The sequence below is a fragment of the Penicillium cosmopolitanum genome, assembly GCF_028827165.1.
Source record: "Penicillium cosmopolitanum strain IBT 29677 chromosome Unknown utg000004l:1.0-4361866.0:1.0-4365735.0, whole genome shotgun sequence".
Classification (NCBI taxonomy): domain Eukaryota; kingdom Fungi; phylum Ascomycota; class Eurotiomycetes; order Eurotiales; family Aspergillaceae; genus Penicillium; species Penicillium cosmopolitanum.
The window spans coordinates 2,886,087-2,907,474 of record NW_026622674.1 but is presented as its reverse complement, the minus strand read 5'-3'; the positions used below and the strand labels follow the sequence as shown (position 1 = coordinate 2,907,474).

Genomic DNA, 21,388 nt, shown 5'->3' with positions numbered 1-21,388 from the left:
TAAGCTAAGAGAGTGCCTAGTTATTATACAGTGAATCAATGAGATGCAAGTCCGTGTATATATCACTATATGGGCTCTTGAAGTATCTCGGTGACAATTCGTGGGCTCGCGTTCTCGAAGTGACTCTGGACGGATTCAAGCAGGAGGGCAAGCGTTAACATGTATTTTTATATTGCTTTAGAGTAATTAAAGACGGGAGCTACTAATTTTGAAGGCAGAGAGCTAGCCAAAAATCAATGCAAATTCTTGAGTCTGAAGAAAAATAATACGGCCTAAAATGTTCATAAAGGCGTTATCCTAGGAGTTTCTCCTAAGCAAGAACTCCCAAAGGATCCCAGCGGGGCAAAACTTGAGGAGTCTGTTTGAGGACCGATCGCACTTCAGCGGAGACAAAATTAAAGTCCACAACGGCCTGGAAAGTGTACTCATCCATCCACCGGTCAGTCATCACGAACCAGCCCTTATCCCCAGCCGCTTCACCCCATGAATTTTCCACTCGCCATCGAATCGGCTCATCCTTATCGGAAAGATGCACCGCCGTGATGACCATGGCGTGGGTCATCGAGGACTCGCCGCTAGCCAACCGCTCTGCCTTGTTCATCCCGAGGGAAACATTGAATCCAAGATCGAGATCGGTGAGATCGGCATCCATGATACCGAGCTTTGTATTAGAAAATTTGCCGACATCGCATCCGAAGAAAACGGGATGACCAGCTTTCAGCATCGCGATGACTGCCTTCTTGAGAATCGGCATCTCGACATTAACGTATGTAAGCGCTTGCCCTTCGAGGACATTGCCGAGCTTGTCGACTGTTAGTAGGCGGTTATATTCATTTCGCGGATCGTTCACGAGACTGAAGAGTCGCCCCGGAGATACGGGCGAGCTGGTGCGCGAGATTATCCGGGTCTGAGACCGAGTAGCCTGCTGGCCGAACTCCAGTGGAGTCTTTCGCACCTCGCGGGAGGTTCCATTTGAATCGTAGTACTGCCAGACGAATTCTTTGTCTGGGTTTGGAGCTGGACCCAGAAGGAGTGTGACAATCGAGTGGATCTCTTTCAAGAACTGCTCCTTGCTAGCAGCCAGAAGATGCGCGGCGTGGCCATCTCCCTTCTTGTTGGCGAGCTTTCGTAAGATTAATGCCTGTTCGCGCAGCTTGGCGGTGAGTAACCAGTTGAGTCTGGAGCTATTTTGCGCATGGTAAGCATCGGGGTAGATTGCGTGCGGGACCAGTCCGTATTTCTGCACTAGATTGACGACCATGTCCCACTGGCCGCCGTCACTGACTGGGTCTTCCAGGAGTTTCTGGACAAGGCGTCCTGTGAGATCTTCATCGGCAGTTGCGATGATTTGCTCGAAGAACCAGTTGGCCTTTTCGATCTTGTCCCAGTAGAAGAGGTAAGCTTGGCTGAGCTCGAACTCGCGGAGCTGATATGCCTTGATCAATGGAACTCGGAAGACGTTGGTGGCGGCGAATAGCCAGCAGCGACCAGAGGAGCGCTGGTTTGTGATGGGTCCTCCTTCGATTGGAACGGCGAGGTTGAAGATGTGTAGATCGGATTGTAGACTTTCGCGATTGGTGAGTAGAGGTTCATACGGTTGGCTGGCGAAGTTGGAGATAGCGAGGCGATTCTAATTTTGCAGCGAAGGAGCTTGCTATCAGTATGAAACCGCTTTGAAATTGAATTAGTCGCTCAAACCTTTGCATCACTCAAGAGGGTCTCGCTCCAGTCCTCCAGCCGAGGTACAGCGACGGATCGAGCTCTCTCGTGAGCTGCAAGAAATGGATATGGCGGGGGAGCTGCGCGATGTTGTCAATAAAGCTACCAGATGTGAGGGAATGGGGGATCGGGGTCAAATGGGAACGACGGACGAGTCTCAGAAGCCCTGCTCGTGGCAGTGGGTTCTTGCTTGATAGGTCGAGTTGTGTTGGAAGACCCAGCCTTCTCGTCCACAGGCTCCGGCTTGGAATAAATGGTGCCCATGTTTGCAGTGCTCGAGCGGTAAGGGATGGATGGCTGTTGATTTATTCCCCAGATAGATGAGGTTACCGACTTGGAGGGGATGTGGGTGAGGGGAGAAAGGCGAGGAAGGAAGATGAGGGAGGAACTTGAACTCCAAAGGTCCTCGTCTCTTCAGCTGACGCGGGGAAGGCGGATGATGCGAGGTCGCATCGGTTCGCGTCACTCGACTGGCTCTAACAACGATGATTGGCTTATGCTTCGCTATCGTCAAAGCTCAAGTTGTACAGCAGCAAATCGATCGTGCTATCTCCAAACTGTATCGCTGATTGGTGATTGGTCCATCCTGGTACCCTTGTACATATGCACATTCATCCCTGCATTATGAATAGTCACAATAATTGGTACTAACAGCTTGAAGTGAAATATTGATCCCTCCAGGTATAGTTATGCCCTGGTAGTTAATATGTAACTACTGGTAGTAAGTTGTATAGCATCAATCCGCAACTCCGCATTAATTCTACTACATTGGCTATGGCAAGCAGCAAGCCATACCCAATCGAAAATCACATTATTATTTGGAATAATTCAAACCACCAGTCATGAACACTTCAATATTTTGATCTGAGGAGCCATCGGCGTTCTCACCGATAAAACACCGTGACGATGCTAGAAAGTCCATAAACCCCGCACATTTACCCCCACACTAGACGGACGATCGTAGTATATCATTCGCTCCCCGCATTTACTGACAGCAGAAAATATAGAGAGAATGAGTTATAAAGAGAGAAATTGCACTTTTGTGTTTGGTACCCTTTCCCCTGGACTATAGTTAGTATGACAAGAAGCCAATATGAAGCTCCATCACATCTTTACATACCTGCTACCTCTGAGTCTGGCATACCTTTCCCAAGCCAAGACAAACTCAGAAAATCCCCAGCCAATACTGATAGACACGGACATCTTCGGGGATGTTGATGATGTCGGCGCGCTTTATGTCGCAAACATATTGTATAACTGTGGACTTGCCGATCTTCGAGGCGTCGCCGTCAACACAAACTCACAGTATGGTGCACTAGCAGTGAGCGTGAGTAACTCAGCTCCAAAGACTTCAAGTTCAGAAAATATACTGACATATAGCAAGTCAATCTGTACATATTTTGGAAATAGTGAAATTCCAATAGCAGCGCTGAGACCGTTGACGAATGAAACCTTTTTCGACGACGACGAGTTCTTGTAAGTTTTCCCTGCGACACTTGATAATTTTAATTTTGCTAATGGGAAAACCTCAGACACAGCGAATACGCAAGCAAAGTGGCTAACAATTGGCCGAGAAGTCTTAAAAATGCATCCTCAACGCCCACACCAGTTGAACTGTATCGCTCCGTTCTAGCCGCAGCGGCAAACCAAAGCATGAACATAATCTCAATCGGCTTCCTAACGAATCTCGAAGACGTGCTAAAATCCAAAGCCGATAAAATCAGCCATCTATCCGGCTTTGAATTGATTGCTGCAAAGACACGCGAATTGGTAGTAATGGGAGGCGCTTATCCTTCAGGGTCAGAGTACAATTTTGGCCATTCCGACCCAGAAAGCACAGCATACGTACTCAAGAACTGGCCCAAGAGTGTCGCGATCACGTATTCGGGCTTTGAGCTTGGTGGAGACATATACTCCGGCCAAAATCTGGACGTAATTTCTCCGCCGAATTCTCCAATACTCGCCGCATATCAATGGTATGTTGGGCGTGGGTCGACCGTTCGGCCCTCTTGGGATCCGATCACTACTCTTTACGGAATTCTGGGTCTCGATGGATTTGAAAAGCTGGGTCTGAGCCGGATGCTTGCCTTTGCTAATAGTCATGGATATAATTCGTTGACATCGGCTAATGCCTCGAATGCTTGGGTCAACGATACAAGGGTTACGAATCAGCATTGGTTGAAGCTTGCGGATGGAGTTACAAACTCAAGTATGTCCTGGTTGCTGAACCAATTTTTCACGCATGATCCAGTCCAGCAAACCTGCTTCGGTCGGACCAACCGCTAGGAGTTAGTTTCTATATTTCGTGCATTACCCAGGGCACTAGAATACTAGTCAAGATAATACAAGATTCGAGAAGACAGAGTATACTGGCTCTAGGAAATGTAACAATATTTTATTCGTGATTCGTGAGGGGTATCAATCGAGTTTGGCCGTCAAAGAAAAATCAAGTGAGTGTTCGGTCTCCTTGTAGTCATGAAGGAGATGGGGGAAATGCTGAGCTGGGGATTTATGCCCACGAGAATTTGCTGAACATTCTCCCGTTCTACCCCAGAATTCTTTTTTTTACGATTTTCAATCAGGGAAGCAGATGAGTGGGGAGGGTTGAAGCTCTCCGCAGGTTGGAATTCTCTCGCCATCCTGCGATACTACCAGCTCTTCTCGGCGCACAATTGGGTCTTTGATCTTCTCTCGAAACTATCCTGCACATATCACTCAATCCAATTGCTTGAGTTTGGAGTCTTGGAATGTCCGGTATTCAGAAGGCTATGCAGCCTCGATCGCTTCTGAAATCACACCGAAGCATGTGAAGCCTCCGGAGTCCTGTGAAGGTGGTTAGAAGGTCTCCCGTCGCTGCTTCGGACGGTGACATGGTGTCATGGAGAATATCTGGAAACACGAGATCCTGAAGTTTGTGTTGCATTGTTTGCAAAGGTTTGATGGGGGATGGGGGGCAGATGTAGCTGAATACTCTTTCGCCGTTGGCAGACCTATGTGATAACCGCGAGTCAACAGCACAGTCAGAAGATAAGCACACAGATTAGCTCGAACTGACAATCCCATATCAAATCTTAAGGGTATTTGACATGCACCATTCACTCATAGCACCATGTCTACATACTAGTATCAGAATCGTCTCTTCTATCTGTATGCAGCTAAGGCGCTCTGCGTAGGTATAAAACTCTACATCCCATCGTTAACGCAGAAGCTGAATAAAAAGAGTAGATATTCTCTTGATACGCACTCAAGCCATGTCTTGAGACCGAAGAACAACCTTGAGTTTTCGATTCAGACTCTACAGGTATTATTCAGTTTGAGACTTGATATAAGAGTCGGCTCCTGGTTATGTAGCTACCGGGTTACCGGAGAGGATAGAACCATCCTGGACTGCTTTGTGGAGAGAAGAAGAATAATAGTAGTAGTCCTGCACTAGAAACTTTATCAAACAAAGCCCACGCCATATCAGAAATTCCACACCAGAAAAAAAAACGTCGTATCATTATGAAACTCCCACGGCTTACCAGAAGTGCTAGTTGTATCATCACAGAAACGCCATGCAGTAACAGAAACCATATTCCATATTGAAAACCCGGGCAGCAATAGAGACTCCATGCTAGATGGACCGTTAAGTGACCTATGGTTCCCTGCGTCGGTCACCAAGAATGAACACCTCGTAACCCTCAGGGAGGACCGTAGTGGCAAGGAGTCAAGACTGGTACGAAGCAGTTGCAAGAGCAGAAGATTGAAATGACTTATTGTGTATTTACGAAGGTGACCCCTAGAATAAAAGCCAAATGGGGCGAAAGGGAAGTTCGCGACTGCGGTCATGTAAAATAATGATAATTGAAACCCATAAAACTCCGAACCAAACCACAACCATTGAATCTCTCCGCCACACAATGGGGCCCGAGCCCAAGGGATCGCAATTCAGTGGGGATCAGATGAGGATGGTTGGCATGTGGCAGATGATGTTGTCGCCATTCATCGAATCCTGTCGGATATTGCGGGGAGCATAAAGAGACGGCGATGAGAGGCGACAGTTTATTGAAACGTGGACAATTCTCATGGCAATGGTCACTGCCCCTGGCCTTAGCGCAGGGGGTATTTAGGTGCTCCGGGTCCCTTCAAGTTGTGCTTTGTCCTTTCTTTTTTTGCTTTCCTCTCCATGCTTAGTATTTCTCGAATGCTATACCTTTGAGGTTTGATATCCTTTCTATGTCTTGAGTTGTTACAGTTACCCCAGAAGTTATAGTAGGTTTCATACATCCAAATTTCTGTGCAGCGCCCTGGGATAGAAAAACAAAAACAAAAAGTCTTGAAAAGATTTCAATTAGAAATTCCATAAGGCGAATATTCGCCAATTAAACCTATTTGCAAAAAGCCGATCTACAAACAATTCATGTTCAAGAAAAGGGATAGTCCAATCCGACCATCCATATCCGCATCCACACCCATAAAACATCCAATCATTTACTGCGTCGAAGGCAATTCAATCGAAACAGGCAGGTGGCGCGACGAGTTACCAATGTAAACCTTCTTGGGAGCATCGCTAATAACCCAGTTCTGCGAAGCGACATCCCAGTTGGAGAGATCGCGGCGGGTGAGGGTGGTAGTCCACTGGGCGCTCTGACCAGGGGCGATGGTGATACGGTCGAAGGCACGGAGGACCTTGACGGGATCATCCTCGCCACCGAGGGAGAGGTAGAGCTGGGCAACCTCGTCACCAATGACGGAACCGGTGTTGCTGACGGTAGCAGTGACCTGGAAGAGATCTTCGAACAGGCCTGCGTTGCCGCCAGAGGGACCACTGGCGGGGAGAAGTTGCTGGGCAGAGCCATCTCTCGCGTGGGCGGGAATGTACTTCTCGGCCTTCTCGCCATAGTATGGGTCGCCGGAGGACTCCTTCAGGTTGGTGGAGTTGAGCCAGGGGTAGAGGTACTGGGTAACGCGCTTGATGCCGCTGGGGAAGAGGTAGTCGGATGCTTCGCCAATCTTGCCCAGGACGGGGGCGGGCTTGGTTCGGCCGGTGGTCTTGGAGTACTTGTCGGCCTTGAGGGGCGTGACGTGCACATTGGAGAACTCGAACTTGGTATAGCTGAGGCCGAAACCGAACTCGAAGATGGGCTCCTCGTCAGCCTTGTCAAATTGGCGGTAATCAATGAAGACACCCTCGGAGAAGTCTTGTTGGGGAGCACCCTGGCCGTTGTTGGGCTTGGTGAGCAGAGGAGCGCCATAGGCATTGCGAGTCTTGCCCCAGGTGAAGGGGGTCTTCGCGCCAGGGTTGATACGACCATATAGAACATCGGCAAGACTGCGACCGCTCTCCTGGCCGGGAAGACCAGCCCAGAGAATAGCAGTGATGTTCTCGTTGTCGTACCAGTCACCGACCAGGACAGCGCTCGGGGTGTGCATGATGACGATGGTGTTGTTGCAGTTCTCGGCAGCAGTCTTGATGAGCTGCTCACCGTTCTTCCAAAGGGTCAGGTTCTTGCGGTCACCCTCGTTGCCATCAACGTTGATGTAACCCTCTCCGGAGTCGGCGTTGACGAAGACCAGGGAAACGGTGGCTTGAGAAGCCATCGCGGCAATCTGCTCGGTGTTGGAGTTGTTGGTGACAGCAAACACACTGGTCTGACCATTTCCGTAGTTCAGGTACTCGTTCTGAATAGCCTGCTCGGGAGTAATGAGGTAAGGGAAGTTAGCAGTACCACTGCCCCAGCCCATGGCCAGGGTTCCATCATCACAGCCACGGTCAGCACAGCCATTGGCACCGGCAGGGTTGGAGCCCGCATCCTCGCCCAGAATTGCGACGAAGTGTTCATTGTGAGTCAAGGGAAGAGCGCCCTTGTTCTTCAGAAGCACAGTGCTGTCCGCTCCGAGCTTGCGAATTCCACTGGCATGGTCACGTTGGACATTGACACGCTCGTTGAGCTTGATCTGGTTCTCGCTAACGATGAAATGTTCATAGCCATATTCGTCACGGGTCCAAGAGCTGAAGTTGGGAGGAACACGGACGCGGTCACGACCGACCTTGTAGTAGGCAGCCATGATGCGGACCGCCATGTCGTCAAGGCGCCATTCGGGAATGGTACCGTTGAGGGCGGAGATGGTCAGGTTGGTTCCCCAGAAGGAGTAAGGGCTGCCGAGGATCACATCACCAGGCATGGACATATCGAGACCAGCCAGGGCATCACCAACACCGCTGTGGTGCGCACCCCAATCGCTCATGACGAAACCCTGGAAACCAAGCTCGCCCTTGAGCAGCTTGTTGAGGGTGTAGCTGTTGGAGCATCCATAGCTGTTGTTGATCTGGTTGTAGGAGCACATGACAGAGCCAACACCCGCACGAACGGAATCGACAAAGGGCCAGAGGTACAGCTCGTGCATGGTCTTGTCATCGATGTTGGAGCTGACGCTCTCAGAGATGTTGTACCCGTATCCCTGAGCCTCACCGGCCTGGCGGAAATGCTCCTGCTCATTACCGATAAAGTGCTTGGCGCAAGCAATGACACCAGCATCTTGAATACCCTTGATGGTCTGGGCCATCATCACACCGGTCAGAACGGGATCCGGAGAGAAACCCTCCCAGACACGACCACTGTCGGGACTCCTGCCCAGGGGTCCAGCGACAGGGCCAAGTTGAACGTCCACACCCTTATCACGATGCTCCTCACCCATCGCGAGACCGCGCTGGTAGGCGAGTCTCTTATCCCAGGTAGCGGCGACATTGACACCAGCCGCGAAACCCGAGTTGTAATCACCTGTTTGTAGATCAGCTCCTTGATCTTATAGTTCAGGTGGGAAGAGAAACTTACTGTCGCGAATGCCCAGGGGAGAGTCCTGCATGCACATGCCCCACATTCCAAGTCTATTACGGACCGTGTCAATCATTGCATTCTTCACGCTCGTGGCTCAATTGTTCCGACTTACCGAGGAATACCACCAGTCTCACCAACACACCTTTCTTGCTCCCATCTGCGAATGTTGTTAGCCCGAGATCGGTGTGGAGGGGGTCAATTGCAGCAGTCAGGTCATTGGGAGTACATACCCAGCACCGGTGGTCAAGTTAACCTTCTCAGGAAGAGTAAGATTAGAGACGAATTCCACAGCGCGTCTGTAGGCCTCGGCCCACTCGCCATCGCCGGTCGACCATGGGGACGGGTAGTGTGGGGGAGAGTATGCGAGGTCCTGATCGCGCGACAACAATTAGCTTTTGAGCAATAAACGAGACGGGTACAATCTGCGCAATGAATGTACTCACCGATGCACTGGCGACGGAGGCGGCCGCCAAAGTAGCGGCTTCAAGCCAACCGAGCTTCATAGTTGCTGTGTGAAGGAGACGGGGGTGTTGAGAACCAAGTACCGAAGAAGTACAGAGTACTGAGAAATTGAGACCCGGGTGCTGAGCCGTCCAGGTAGAGGGGAAACCGTACGAATTTAAATGGCAGCAGGGATGTTTACAAGAAGGGGGCAGCGATCAGTTCGGCTCCATCGGCCCACTCAACGACGCGGGGAGTTGGGGAAATGATCGGCAGTGTAAACTTGGCTGACTGGGCTCACTGCATTTCACCGAGCAGATGGGGAATATTCGACAAAAGGGCATCAAACTGTGTATGGCCTAGTGTTGAGCCATTGCATCACACTAGCCTCGTTGGTTGGCTTGGAGTATCTTGTCGAGGGACTCCCTTCGTAGGAGAAGGTGGCTGGAACGCGAGGGATGCGTGCCTTTCAAAGGGGAGAATCGAGGAATCTCTCCTTGAGGTATCAGTATTGCGTTGGCTGGATTTGAATCATTCCGGGATGGTAGATGCTATTCCCAATAGTTTTGGTGTAGTTTGGTCGTGCTATGCGAAAGAGAAGGGGAGCAACAAACAAAGACGGGAGGTGGTCTACTCTCTCCCATCTCCACGGCCACTGCCACTGCCACTGCACTGCAATGCTACCTTCTCTTTCCCTTCTCCATCCACCACTTCTCTCCTCCACTCTTCCCCATCTCCGGTAATTCTCCGTTCGGCATGCGTCTGACAGCTCGTGGTGCTTCTGCATAACATTTCCATGCTGCGATGCCCTTATTGTGCTGCTCAATCATCGGCCTACTTCAACAACAGTCCTTGCATGGTCTCCTACCATCAATATTCAATCTACTCTCTGCGCATTCAACCAACCCTGAAGGTATCCAAAACTCTTCAGCACCCAGCCAGCATCCCATTGATCCCCACTGGTCCTTCCTAAAGTGGAAACTCCCTGGCGATGCGATTTCTTTCTAGGCTGGCTACCCGCACACCAAGCCCAACAGTAGATTGGATGCCCAGAAGTGACTACTCTTTGGTGCCCACATGGCTTATGCTTGGCCTCCATCCGTGGCGCCGGATCAATATGACCACGGTTCTCCCCGTCTCCCCGCTTTTGTTCCTTTATTCTTTATTCCAATCTACCCGAATCGGCATATCCTACACACCCTGAACGGCCCGGACTTAATCAATCGTCACACAGACGTTTCCCTTTGATGGCATCTCATTTCGTTTTCGTTCCTGACCGGTGTGACCCCCGTGTCGTACAATGCAAACAGGCACTGCGCCACTGACAGAGCCAAGCGTTTGCTACCGTGGGGACCGGAGCCACCGGGGCAACAAGTGCGGGGATCCAGGCTTGAGGCATGCCAATGCACTCGATCGAGATGGCTTTGTTGGTTGTCGACTAGTCATCCGTGAGAGGGGTTGCTCACTAATATTGGTGTCGATTCTGTCCTTGGCTCTGACCCTGGCGCAATACGTGCATGCCCAGACGGTTCGTACCCGGCCTGTCCACCCTGGCAACCGAGCTATGCCCCGGCCTGCATTGTGATGATTTCACACCGATCGATGGCGGCCCACGCCGCGGATCCTCTATGCTCGGCGGGCTGTTCGGTGGTCCGATGCTTTACTTCATGCCGACTCCATCTCCCGGTCGGCCGAGTAATTCTTCGTCTTTGGAAATCTGCCGTGCGCTACTATGCAACGGGTCGTATTCCCGCGATAACAGTGCTCAGGCGTTGCGTACTTTGGATGCCCGCGTGTTTATTCCCCCACGCTATCCACCCCGGCATCGGATGAGCGATGACTCGGCCAATCGGCTTCCTGTCTAGCAGGTCCGAACGGTACCTCTGCAGTCAACCGCAGAGTAGTATATTCCTTGCCGATGTAACTCGGCTCTTGCGTCAAAGCCCCAGACAGTATTCAACAAATCCTCTTTCCGGCACTGTCGGCAAATATACAAACATCGCGACCGATCAATATGAGCGGAGCGCGCCCTACAATTTCACCAACGCACGTCGATGTCACCGTCTTACCCCACTGTTGCAGACCCCGAGTTTTCTGGAGTGCATCGCTAGCCCGAAGACTGGAGACGGCGCAAAAGTGGGAATTCCCCGGTCGGATTTCCCCCGGCAATGAAATTGCTCGCCACGGGATGGGGATACTAGAATATGGAGACGTGGTCGATCTTTGCCCGATTGCACTCATTTCAACGGGATCTGTGCTGAAAACTTTCTGATGTTGCTCATTACGGCTAATCGTCGGTGAAATAAATCTGAGGCGGAGTCATTTTTGCCAAAATGCTGGAAATATTTACCCGGTCATCCATTCTTTGACACACACAGGTTTGTGGTCTCCCGCTCTAGTAGTTACCTTTATCGCTCAAGAACCTCGAGGAGTTTCTTACCAGGAAACAGTGAAAACTTCACGCAGAACTTTATTCGTATGGCATATCACAATGGAACTAGCTATCCAGGAACAACAGACCACCTCTTGCTGGTAAACACCAACCCTCCATCCAATCTTAACCGTTCCGGAAGTACAAACACATCCCAGTATCACTCCCTCGTATTTCGAACGTGCGTAGGATCAATAAGACATCTGAATGGACCTCACTGTTATGTATCAGTACCATCTATACCTCGTTAGTATCTCCACCCCACGTTTAATTCTCTGGGGCTCACTCACTCGCCATCTTCGCCCTAATTATTCTCATCATTCTTCAAGTCTTCAACCTCCAAGTCTTCAATCTCCAAATCAACATCTTCCGAATTACCATCCTCTGAGTCACTATCTTCCAAGTAATTCTCTTCCGAGTAATCGTCCTTATAATCCTCATCGTCATCCTCATCGTCATCGTCAACCCTCATGTCCATATTTATGATGTCAATTTCATCTATACCCTTACGACTTAGTATCTTATATAGACCGGATGGGTCAATGGAAAATATCTTTGTCATCACATTGAACATTTCTTCGTTGATCTTGTCAACTTGAAGGATTTTTTTTATCGAATCTCTCATAAGCCAGTCAACAAGCTGCTCTGGTAAGAATTTACAAAAGCAAAGATGCTGGGACTTTTTGTCTCTGGGAACATAGAAAGTCAGGTTAGACGCGTGTTCAGCGATATGTAACTTTGCACCTGATTCTTCCACGTCGTTTATTTTGCCATCTTGAGAGATGCGCAGGACAGTGTTAATTGCATCCGTGACTTCAATTTTAGCCGTTTGCAGTATTCTGTAAAGTTCCTGGCCGTCGGCTTTATATCTGAGGCTTTTGAAAGTATGCGCAACACAGTATTTCAATCAAGAATGAAATGAATAATTAGCTTGTAGATACGAAAGTTCCACGCGGGTCACGATGTACCGCGCGCTACAGATGTAATTGCCTTGCGCTAGTTACATTGATCACATCGCATTTCTGAAACACCCAAGGGCAAAAGTACTGCTTTCACGCATGCGGCTCTCGTATTGGTTTCTTTTAGGCGAAGAATATAGCCGTATGTTCACTCTTTCAACAAGAGGTTGCTGTGTGCGAAATTGGATGCATGCATCGTTAGTATGCCATTTTGCGGGCCCGATGCTACTAGGATTGCACCAAAGGCCACCGCTTGTGATGAGCCTATTTTCGTATTCCGGTTCAGTAGGTCTACTTCAGAAAAAGAATCAAACTAGGAGAACACGAAATGAAGGTTTATTTATCCATGATTTCAGGGCATAAAAATGACCCTCTTCTATTCGATGTATGTCATGCCGTCAATAACTTTACCACTCTATCATTCAGATTCTTGGCGAAAGCTATCGAACAATTTCTTGAACGCCGACCCTTCTCTCGATAGAAGGGTCTTCGGTGCATCGAACTCGATGACCTTTCCATGATCCATGAACGCAATTTTATCGAAATCTAGAACAGTATCCAGCTTGTGGGCGATAGCGATGATTGTTTGATTTTTGAAGTGGGTACGAATGACTTGCTGCATGAGCTTGTCTGTCTCAGCATCCACACTAGTGATAGTTAGTGATGCCTCTTTTTGAAAAAAAGAAGAAGAAAGAAAGAAAGAAAATGTCTTCCGCATACCTGCTAGTAGCCTCGTCCATTATCAAGATTTTGCTGGATTTGCAAAGCGCGCGCGCAAGGCAAAAGAGCTGTCGCTGTCCATGAGAAAGGAGCTCCTCTGTCATATCCTCGTCTAGCCCTCCCTTCGACTCAATATAAGACCAGAGGTTGACTTCTTCGAGAGCTCCGATAATGGTACTGTCATCTGCATCACCCTCGGGATTGGCATTTAGACGAATGGTGCCATGCAGGAAGAACACCTCTTGTGGAATTGTATTCAGGCGTGAGCGAACGTGAGACCTAGAGACTCTTGAAATGTCAATTCCATCAATGAGGATCGATCCACTATTTAGATCGAGAAGTCTCAAGATTGTTGAGACAAGGGAAGATTTGCCACTGAATCAACGAAAAGAGTCAATATCAAAGTAGTAACCACTGGGAATTTTGATAGCCGGAAAGAAGACGAACCTGCCTGATCTGCCGCATAAAGCGACCTTCTCGCCAGCTCGAATTTTGAGATTGACATCTTGAAGAACTGGTTCCGATGACGTGCTGTACTCAAGTCAGTAAAATTACCCCAATTTCTGGAGACTTATAGCTTACTCATATGAGGCAGATAAATTGGAGATTTCAACGTCGCCTTGAAGAGGCCAAAGGCTTGGCGGGATTTCAACTTCGGAATCCAGGTCTTCGGTTTTGGCATTTCGCACGTATGAACGAATTCTCGAAATAGCCCCAATGGATGTCTCCAGCCCTGTATATTCCTTGATAAGCATCTTCAGCGTCCCACTAAAGTTCACAATATTGAACAAAGCAATTCCCATCATGTTCAAGGAAGAGTTTCCTCTCAAAGACATCGAAATGGCAATCACGGCAACTGCAATTCCAGCCACGATGAGATCAAGAACCAAGCTTAGCCATCTCTGTATGCAGTAAAGCATGTAGAACGGGCGCTGAGACGCATCAAGGGCGATTTGATTCTGAAGCGTATAGTGCTCTTTCCAGCCGTAGGCTCGAATGCTGGCGAGACCACTGAGTGACTCTAGGAACTTGGAGAAGAGAGGTCCTTTGGACTCGATTTCCAATACACGGACTTGGCGAGATGTACGAACATAGTACCGCGCAACGTAGTATACGGCCAGAATGCAGAATGGGATGACTGCGGCCGTCACGTAGGAAGAACCGACAAATATGAGAAAACCCTCGACTATGAAGAAGAGAATTCCGTTTACTGTAGACTCAAAGGTCTCAGGCAGTTCTTCGTCAATCAGCTCCAGGTCCTGGCTAAATCTAGTGCGTAATTTCCATCAGCAAAAATAAGCAACCCAGTCAATCCTGTACTTACCTGTTCGTCGTGGCACCTATATCGGTTGAGGTCAGGAAGGAAGTTGTCGCTCTAAAAATTTGTTAGGCAGCCCTAGTGTTAAACCGATGACAGTAAAACGTACCTCATAGTTGTACCCAGCAAGACTTCGTGGAAACTGTGAGCAGTTTTGGGTTCAATGACCATTCCGAGCACCCTGAAAAGCTGTTAGATCGTTACGCAGGAATGTCAGGCCTCAAACAAACCAAGTGGATAGAAACGCTGCCAGCAAAATCGAGCTTCCGAGAACACTATATCCACCAAGCCAGTATCCGATATTTTCATTGGGCTTCGTTTCATTGGCGCTAGTCCACCATTGCAGCCATATTTCTAGAATTCAGGATTAGCAATGGGTCAAGTTAAGTTTCGGATTGACTCACGTGGAGCTATCATGCACAGTACGAAAAACCCGCACAGTCCGACAAAGAGTGTCAAAAGGGGCCAGCCGATGTGTTGGAAATAGTACAAGTAGACTGACCAGTCTCCAGTCTGTCGACTCGTATCATCGGCATGGTCGTCATCTGGGAGATTGAGCTCCTGTAATGTTTCATCATCTAGGACAATATCCGGTGCCCTTTCGGTATTAACTCGGCTTGCCGTGCTGTCAAGGGAGCTAACATAGCCCTTTGCAGCCACCAATTCATCGTAAGAGCCTTTTTCGATAATCGATCCATCTTGACCTAAGGCGACAATGTAGTTACTGTAAGGAAGATGATGTGCTATCGAGACATTAGCCCAGCTCAGCATAAATACTAGGGAGAATGGCATCTTTTCGAACCTGAGTTGGTTGCCAATATGACTGTCTGTCGGAACTCCTTCATCAAACCTTGTGCCGCGAAGACAGCTTCCAGGATACACTTCTCTGTTTCTCGATCAAGTCCGGTTAGGACATCGTCAAGGATAAGTACGGGCTGTCTCGAGTAGAGGGCTCGCGCTAGCGCCTACAGCCAGGTTTAGATAAGCTCATCATAATTTATGCAAGCTTGTTTACTTACCACACGCATTTGCTGCCCGCCGCTAAGTCGCGATCCACGAACACCGACCTTTGTTTGATCGCCGAATGGAAGCTGTTGAAGATCGACTTGCAAAGAACAGACCCGAACAATACGGTCATACCACCTTTGATCGAACGGAGATGCACCCACAATATTTTGCTGAACCGTGCCAAATGTGATCCATGGTGACTGACTACAGTAGGCCGCATGCTTGAAGGTGGTCGAGACCGACCCGGTACATTCTGGGATTTCACCAAGCAGGACTTTCAAAAGAGTGGACTTGCCGCACCCGACTGGTCCAACGATCATTGTTATTCCCTCGGCGGGGACTTCGAAATTCAAGTCGTTGAGGACTGGGTCGTCGTCAACCGACCAGGAGGCGGATAAGTCACGAATGGTTGCAGAAGACGGGCAATGGTTGCTTTCACCATCCGTGAAATCAACATTGATCAGTTGAGGTGCTTGCGGGTCGTGTGAAATGCGACAGTCAACTCTTTCCGTCTCCATCAGATGCTTTTGGATTCGCTGGAAACAGTTCACAACAGCCATGAGGTCCTCTGATCCGTCAACAAGGGAAATCATGGGTCCATCGAGCAACGAGAAAAGTGTCAGGGCAGAGAAAGCAAGGCCGTTTGTGAGTGTGACGCCCTCCTCGCCACGAGCTAAGAGGGCAAAAACAGCGAAACCAACGACTGGGGATAAGGCGCTGGAGGCGAACGCTGAATTACTCGTCAGAGTATTCGTATTAAAGGGAGGGAACAGACATACAGAATGTTAAAATCAAAACGTTGTACAGCCGGAAAGCATATGAGGTTTTTATCTCCTGAGATCGCAGATCACGAAGATTGTTTGCGAGCACGTTTGTTAAGCCGGTCATTTTGATACTTTTCATTACACCAAGAACCCTTGATGTGACTGCAACACGTTCCTCGATGGCCTCTAACCATACGCCTTGGGCATTACCCGAAGCGATTGCAAGTGGAATACCAGCAGCCAAACATACTTTACAGAGAAATTAGCATCGATCTAAGTTCTTCTACTTGGGTCATCTTACCTATCACGACCAGCGTGGAAGCGACCGTGGCGATTTTGAGCAATCGCGCCAACAGCCAAAGGGCAATCGCAATTTCTGTGAAATTCGAGTAAACCTCATGCATATCTCTCAAACCAGTAGCTATGCGCTCAATGTCAGTACTCATCAATGTGATGGCTGACGCATCGGACACTGCCGAGCTGCTGAGCCGTAGTGTCTTGCTAAAGATCATGGAGACGAGGCTCCCTCGCATCTTGGTAACCATTCGGTCGATTTTATGGTGATAAGTGGCAAATGATACCTGAAGGTAGAAGTGTTAGGTGTGTTGAGCCTTTTCGGGGATTTTGTAGGCATTCACATACCGCAAGGCCGACATAGACAATGCCATACGCAGCAACGAGACCGCGAGCATAGTTGTCAGAATTGACATGCTCTGGCTCACCCATAAAATCAAGAACTCGCTCGACCAGGAATGGCTGTGCGAAGCAAAAGCCAGTAAAAGCGAGACGAGGAATGACGCCCGCGATAAAATCCCACTTGAAATGAGAAGCGAATGTCCATAGTAACGCGTTCGATCCGTATTTGTTGACTGAAAAAAAAAATAAAAAATTTTGTCAACACGGTTCGCATTGGAAGTGTCTGAAGACTATTTCTTTTTTACTTACCTCTTTCCCATCTTTCTTCGAGGTCTTGGGGATCGGACGATTCCCTGATATCATCAGCGAGGACAGGCAGGCTTTCAACTGTCAAGGTTGTCTTCGATCCTTTCCAGAGCAAATCATTGATCCACCACAAGAGACAACGATTAATTATACTGGAAGTGGTCTCTATTGCGCTTCCTTCAAATCCTTTTTTGAGCAAATGGCGTTTTTCTGTGGATTCAAGGACCAGGATAACGACTTTGTCGATCAAACTTGTCGCGAACAAGAATGTTACTGGCTGGTTCTGTGGAATGAAGTGCAAAGTGCGGAGGCGCGCCAGGTCAAAGATTATTGTGAATCCGAAGAAGAGAACAAGGATAGATGATGGGCGCAGCGATCGAATATGTTCGAGATGCGACAAGTAAAGCAAGAAGGAGGAGGTAAACACAGCCACAAGAGCAGTTGGTACGGTCGCGCGTGTAGTCGGAGTCGATTCTCGACACCACAAAGCCAGCATAATCAATTGGAGAGCTATATTCAATGACAAAGCAATCTAGACGATATATTTAGTCAGGTATCTTGATAAAAACAGATGGTTGTCACACACCTCCTTTGCCCCGTAGAGCCATGATCGATTGACCTTCTCCGAAGCATGGCGAAGGGTCCAGAGTCGAACTAAAGCGGCTACCCATACAAGCAAGATCGGTAGCAAGGTCAATATTGTTTCTTCAAACAAAAGGGTAAAATCGAAGCCATGGTGGCAGGAAGAAGCAACAGTGGGGCCGAAGACGTCCTGGTCTGCCGCTGAGCACGGCGGCCACGGGTTTAACATGGCAATTGAAGTCGTGAAAGTGCTACACAGTACACAGGATTGCCCTTCGAGCAAGCCTAGGTATGTATACCAAGCTCCCTTAAAAGGGGGGTTCAAGAAGATGTGACGCTGACACGAAAGGATCGCGGATGCCTGGAAGGAATGTGGGTTGGAGGTGCAGATCCGGTGATGCTGATTGGTCAATCTATCAATGATCTGACCCTTTAGGCCCCCGACTCACACAAACTCAGACTGACTGCAGTTGACTCACGCACGCAAAGAAGGGTCTTGGTTAAGTAAATTTTACATTCGAGACCCTTTTTTTTTGCGGGGCAAGATGAGGTGGCCGATCTTCATTCAGAAAGTACTAGGACGGATATAGTATACTTGACGTCGAGAACTGCCTCAGCCTATAACCATGTCTGGACATTCAATCCTTGGAATAAGTTGCAAGGAAATGAAACTTGAATAGACTGTAGTCAATTAAAATAGGCTTTGTTAACTGATAAACTCGCTAGAAAACAAACAGAATCACGACTTTCCAGCTTCATAGACAAAGAAGACCAAAGACAATTATAGACCCGGAATGGATCGCTCTATACTGTGACATGAGTATAGTTTGAGGCAGAAGCGGGGCCTGGCTTGTTTTGGCAACGGCGGCGAGCCAAGTTATGAGTAACAAGCCCAGCAGACAAGTAAGTAGTCATGACCAAAAACTCTGGTAAAGTACCAAAAATGACCCGGACGGCTAGACTTCCGCCACCAGCATTCTTGTACTTGAATACAATTGCGATGGCGTAAATAAGGCGGACACCAATGAGCGGCAAGGCAATCATGACGGCATGAAGAAGCTAATTCTATCAGCGGCGATCTTTGGTGACTTGAGCTGACCTTTGATGGACCACATACCTTGGTCTCATCCTCGAGTCGGCTGCGGTGAGCGTTTGATTTGACAGAAAGTACCATCAGCCCGACAACAATTATCCAACCGGTCGCAAAAATGATCAAGCCGACCTCAAGCAGAGTTGTGTGGTTTCCACTTGCCGCTGCAAGCCCAATACCGCCACCAACGACAAGATGGGGAATCAGCATACCGAATCCACCAAGAAAGACTGGCAGTTTCGACTGGATCGAGTAATTTCTGCGAGGGTTAAATCCCATCAGGTTAAGTAGAAGACACATATCAAGACTTACGACTCGCGAAGAATACCAATTGCGGCTAGCAAGAGTGGCGAAAGTCCGATGCCACTGATAATAGAAGCTGCCCTGTTGGGCTCACCCGTTGTGGAAAGGGCATGGTATGCTATCCCGTTCCCTACTAAACGCAGACCACACATGACGAATACGTAGATCCAGCCTAGAACCCCAGCTTTTCCGTGTTTGACGATGCAGTAGGTAGCAGGAAGGGATGCAACGGCGTAGAAAGCAATTTGAGCAAGCTCAAGGCCTTCAGTTGAGGAAGTCATGATAGAAGCCACCCGTAAACAAGAACAGCAAGATTTAACTATGTGAGGAAAACAGGCTAATGATCAAGGTTGTGGTGGAAGCAACGCGTTTTGTTTTGAGAAATTGAATATCCTAGTTAGTCTGGTGCTTCCACCAAGCTATTTAACTCACTGGGTGGTCAGGCTAAGCTTTCAATGCGATTTTGATTTCAAACTAGTACTTTTCTTGGCCTTGAGACGGTGAGGCTGTACACCAACCGGCACTGCCTAGCCAATCCTTGGGCACTTCTCCGTTGGGAGACCTACCCGAACCCGACGCCTAGCGTGGCGAGCATATGCTTGTGCCCCGTTTTCTCCACTATTTCCAAGTCTTCATAAACAATGGTAGTAGAATCAGTTAGTGCAAGGCTAGGAGCTCAACACCTTGTTTTTGTAGCCCTGCAGATTTGGAGAAAGAAAATGGAAAACTCTTTTATCCATTGGCCTTGGTTTTAGGAACGAAATTATCGGATTGGAAAGGCGGATCAGAAGCCTTTCCAGAGATATTACTTGGCATAATACCGGAACCACTGTATGGCGACAGGCTCGCTATATTTTCTTTGCTTAATGGAGAGGGCAGGCCCGATGTCTTAAGATAGAAATATTTATTATTATACCCATGAAGTGATTTAAAAGAAAGCATCTACTCCCGTCCGATCGACGACAGGTGGGGAAGCATGGCTGATGGGCGACTTCTTGGAGATGAGGTTAAGCGGCCAATCCATTGTCCACTTCCATGGAATAGGCATGATGCTGTTAATACCAATAACCTCCTTCTCAGGAATTCCATGGAGCCACCAGATATTGTCCACCGTTTTGCCCATGGCAAATAGACGGCCTAAAATCGCTAGTGCACGAGGTCGCCTTTCAGAAACCAGCTGGATAAAATCCCGAGATACTACCGGTGGAAACCCGGTGAATATTTTGCGAATCATGAACGCAGGTTCACTTGTCTCAATGGCGATGTACAAGCGCTCGAGGTGTTCAACGGCTACAGTATATGCCTGCGTATCTTTATCATCCATAACCTCTTCCTCGGTACGATATTCGAGAAGGAAATGGAATGGTCTTGAAGGCCCCTCGTATGCACGAATTGGTTCTTTCTTATCCCAAAATGTGGGCTGTGCAAACAGTAGGGGACATAAACGAGAATTGTTTCGAACCAGCTGATGAAAAACGTTCTTCATAATGGTTCGAATTCCATGTGACATGGAAAGCCACATCATCGGAGGCTCATAGGGCTCTGTCGATGGCTCCGACCGTAGCCATAAGGTATAGAGCGATATTAACATTGCATTGAGGCAAACAGCCTCACTTGTATTCTCGTCCAAGGTGGAGGTGACTGGTCTGTGCCGTTGGAGAGCCGAATCTATATACCCTTGATAGACTGGGCGCAAAGACTTCGCCTCATTGGGGATTAGTGTCGATCGATGCGCTGCCCCGAGTGCGAGTAATGTGTGAAGAAGTGGCTCATATTCAAACGCCATTTGGGGCACAGACATACTCCACATCTCTTTCACAGATGCTAGCTGTGCGGAGCTCATTGTATCTGCAGTTGCTGTTGTCCAGTGGTGCATAAGCCGCAGTTCAAGAACCTGCAACGCACCCAACTCGGGCGAAGGGAGTCCTGGACGAGGACTTGGCTGGGCTGGTCTACTGGCAGTTCCATTTGATGACTTTGATTGACTAGGTTTGTAGATGCGAGTCTCTAGCGGAGGCCATTCGCAGAGGACATGGTGCCGGACACAATGACTGCACTGAGGGCGTTTCTCATCGCACTATAGGAGGATTGGCACATGTATTATCCGACCGGCAATATGGGTCCTCACCTTAACCTTTCGTCCTTTGCATCTCAGGCAGCCGGTAGTGGACTTGCGGTGGCTCAGGCGCGGTGGCATGGATAGTACCGCGGTCCGCAAAGGCTTTTGGCTTAAAAAAGGTAATCCGCTGTGAGTTTGAGAATAGTTTGATTGCAGCAGCTCGGTCTCGGGTTC

At 48.7% G+C, this 21,388-nt stretch overlaps 8 protein-coding genes across 8 annotated transcripts; 2 read left to right on the top strand and 6 right to left on the bottom strand.

The window, feature by feature from the left end:
• Positions 1–310: 310 nt before the first annotated feature.
• Positions 311–1,983, bottom strand: N7509_002482 (C1 family peptidase; the record flags this gene model as incomplete). Its single annotated transcript, XM_056627119.1, has 3 exons — positions 311–1,630; positions 1,699–1,799; positions 1,872–1,983. The coding sequence occupies 3 exons, from the start codon at positions 1,981–1,983 to the stop codon at positions 311–313; spliced, it is 1,533 nt and encodes a 510-aa protein (XP_056492914.1).
• An 829-nt stretch (positions 1,984–2,812) lies between these two features.
• N7509_002481 (uncharacterized protein) lies at positions 2,813–4,005 on the top strand (the record flags this gene model as incomplete). Its single annotated transcript, XM_056627118.1, has 3 exons — positions 2,813–3,046; positions 3,104–3,195; positions 3,252–4,005. The coding sequence occupies 3 exons, from the start codon at positions 2,813–2,815 to the stop codon at positions 4,003–4,005; spliced, it is 1,080 nt and encodes a 359-aa protein (XP_056492913.1).
• A 2,184-nt stretch (positions 4,006–6,189) lies between these two features.
• N7509_002480 (beta-glucosidase) lies at positions 6,190–9,040 on the bottom strand (the record flags this gene model as incomplete). Its single annotated transcript, XM_056627117.1, has 5 exons — positions 6,190–8,480; positions 8,535–8,587; positions 8,650–8,694; positions 8,768–8,907; positions 8,981–9,040. 5 exons carry the CDS (start codon positions 9,038–9,040, stop codon positions 6,190–6,192), a joined length of 2,589 nt encoding a protein of 862 aa, XP_056492912.1.
• A 2,673-nt stretch (positions 9,041–11,713) lies between these two features.
• Positions 11,714–11,983, bottom strand: N7509_002479 (uncharacterized protein; the record flags this gene model as incomplete). The annotated part of the gene is made up of 1 exon (XM_056627116.1): positions 11,714–11,983. One exon carries the CDS (start codon positions 11,981–11,983, stop codon positions 11,714–11,716), a length of 270 nt encoding a protein of 89 aa, XP_056492911.1.
• Positions 11,984–12,786: 803 nt separating this feature from the next.
• Positions 12,787–17,931, bottom strand: N7509_002478 (P-loop containing nucleoside triphosphate hydrolase protein; the record flags this gene model as incomplete). Its single annotated transcript, XM_056627115.1, has 15 exons — positions 12,787–13,015; positions 13,089–13,463; positions 13,536–13,619; positions 13,671–14,357; positions 14,413–14,463; positions 14,516–14,587; positions 14,637–14,760; positions 14,811–15,149; positions 15,209–15,371; positions 15,426–16,144; positions 16,194–16,427; positions 16,480–16,759; positions 16,821–17,047; positions 17,124–17,652; positions 17,707–17,931. The coding sequence occupies 15 exons, from the start codon at positions 17,929–17,931 to the stop codon at positions 12,787–12,789; spliced, it is 4,338 nt and encodes a 1,445-aa protein (XP_056492910.1).
• On the top strand, positions 17,930–18,138 carry N7509_002477 (uncharacterized protein; the record flags this gene model as incomplete). Its single annotated transcript, XM_056627114.1, has 2 exons — positions 17,930–17,991; positions 18,018–18,138. The coding sequence occupies 2 exons, from the start codon at positions 17,930–17,932 to the stop codon at positions 18,136–18,138; spliced, it is 183 nt and encodes a 60-aa protein (XP_056492909.1).
• A 368-nt stretch (positions 18,139–18,506) lies between these two features.
• On the bottom strand, positions 18,507–19,376 carry N7509_002476 (uncharacterized protein; the record flags this gene model as incomplete). The annotated part of the gene is made up of 3 exons (XM_056627113.1): positions 18,507–18,761; positions 18,820–19,051; positions 19,105–19,376. 3 exons carry the CDS (start codon positions 19,374–19,376, stop codon positions 18,507–18,509), a joined length of 759 nt encoding a protein of 252 aa, XP_056492908.1.
• Positions 19,377–20,023: 647 nt separating this feature from the next.
• Positions 20,024–21,292, bottom strand: N7509_002475 (Zn(II)2Cys6 transcription factor domain-containing protein; the record flags this gene model as incomplete). The annotated part of the gene is made up of 2 exons (XM_056627112.1): positions 20,024–21,172; positions 21,224–21,292. 2 exons carry the CDS (start codon positions 21,290–21,292, stop codon positions 20,024–20,026), a joined length of 1,218 nt encoding a protein of 405 aa, XP_056492907.1.
• Between the last annotated feature and the right edge of the window lie 96 nt (positions 21,293–21,388).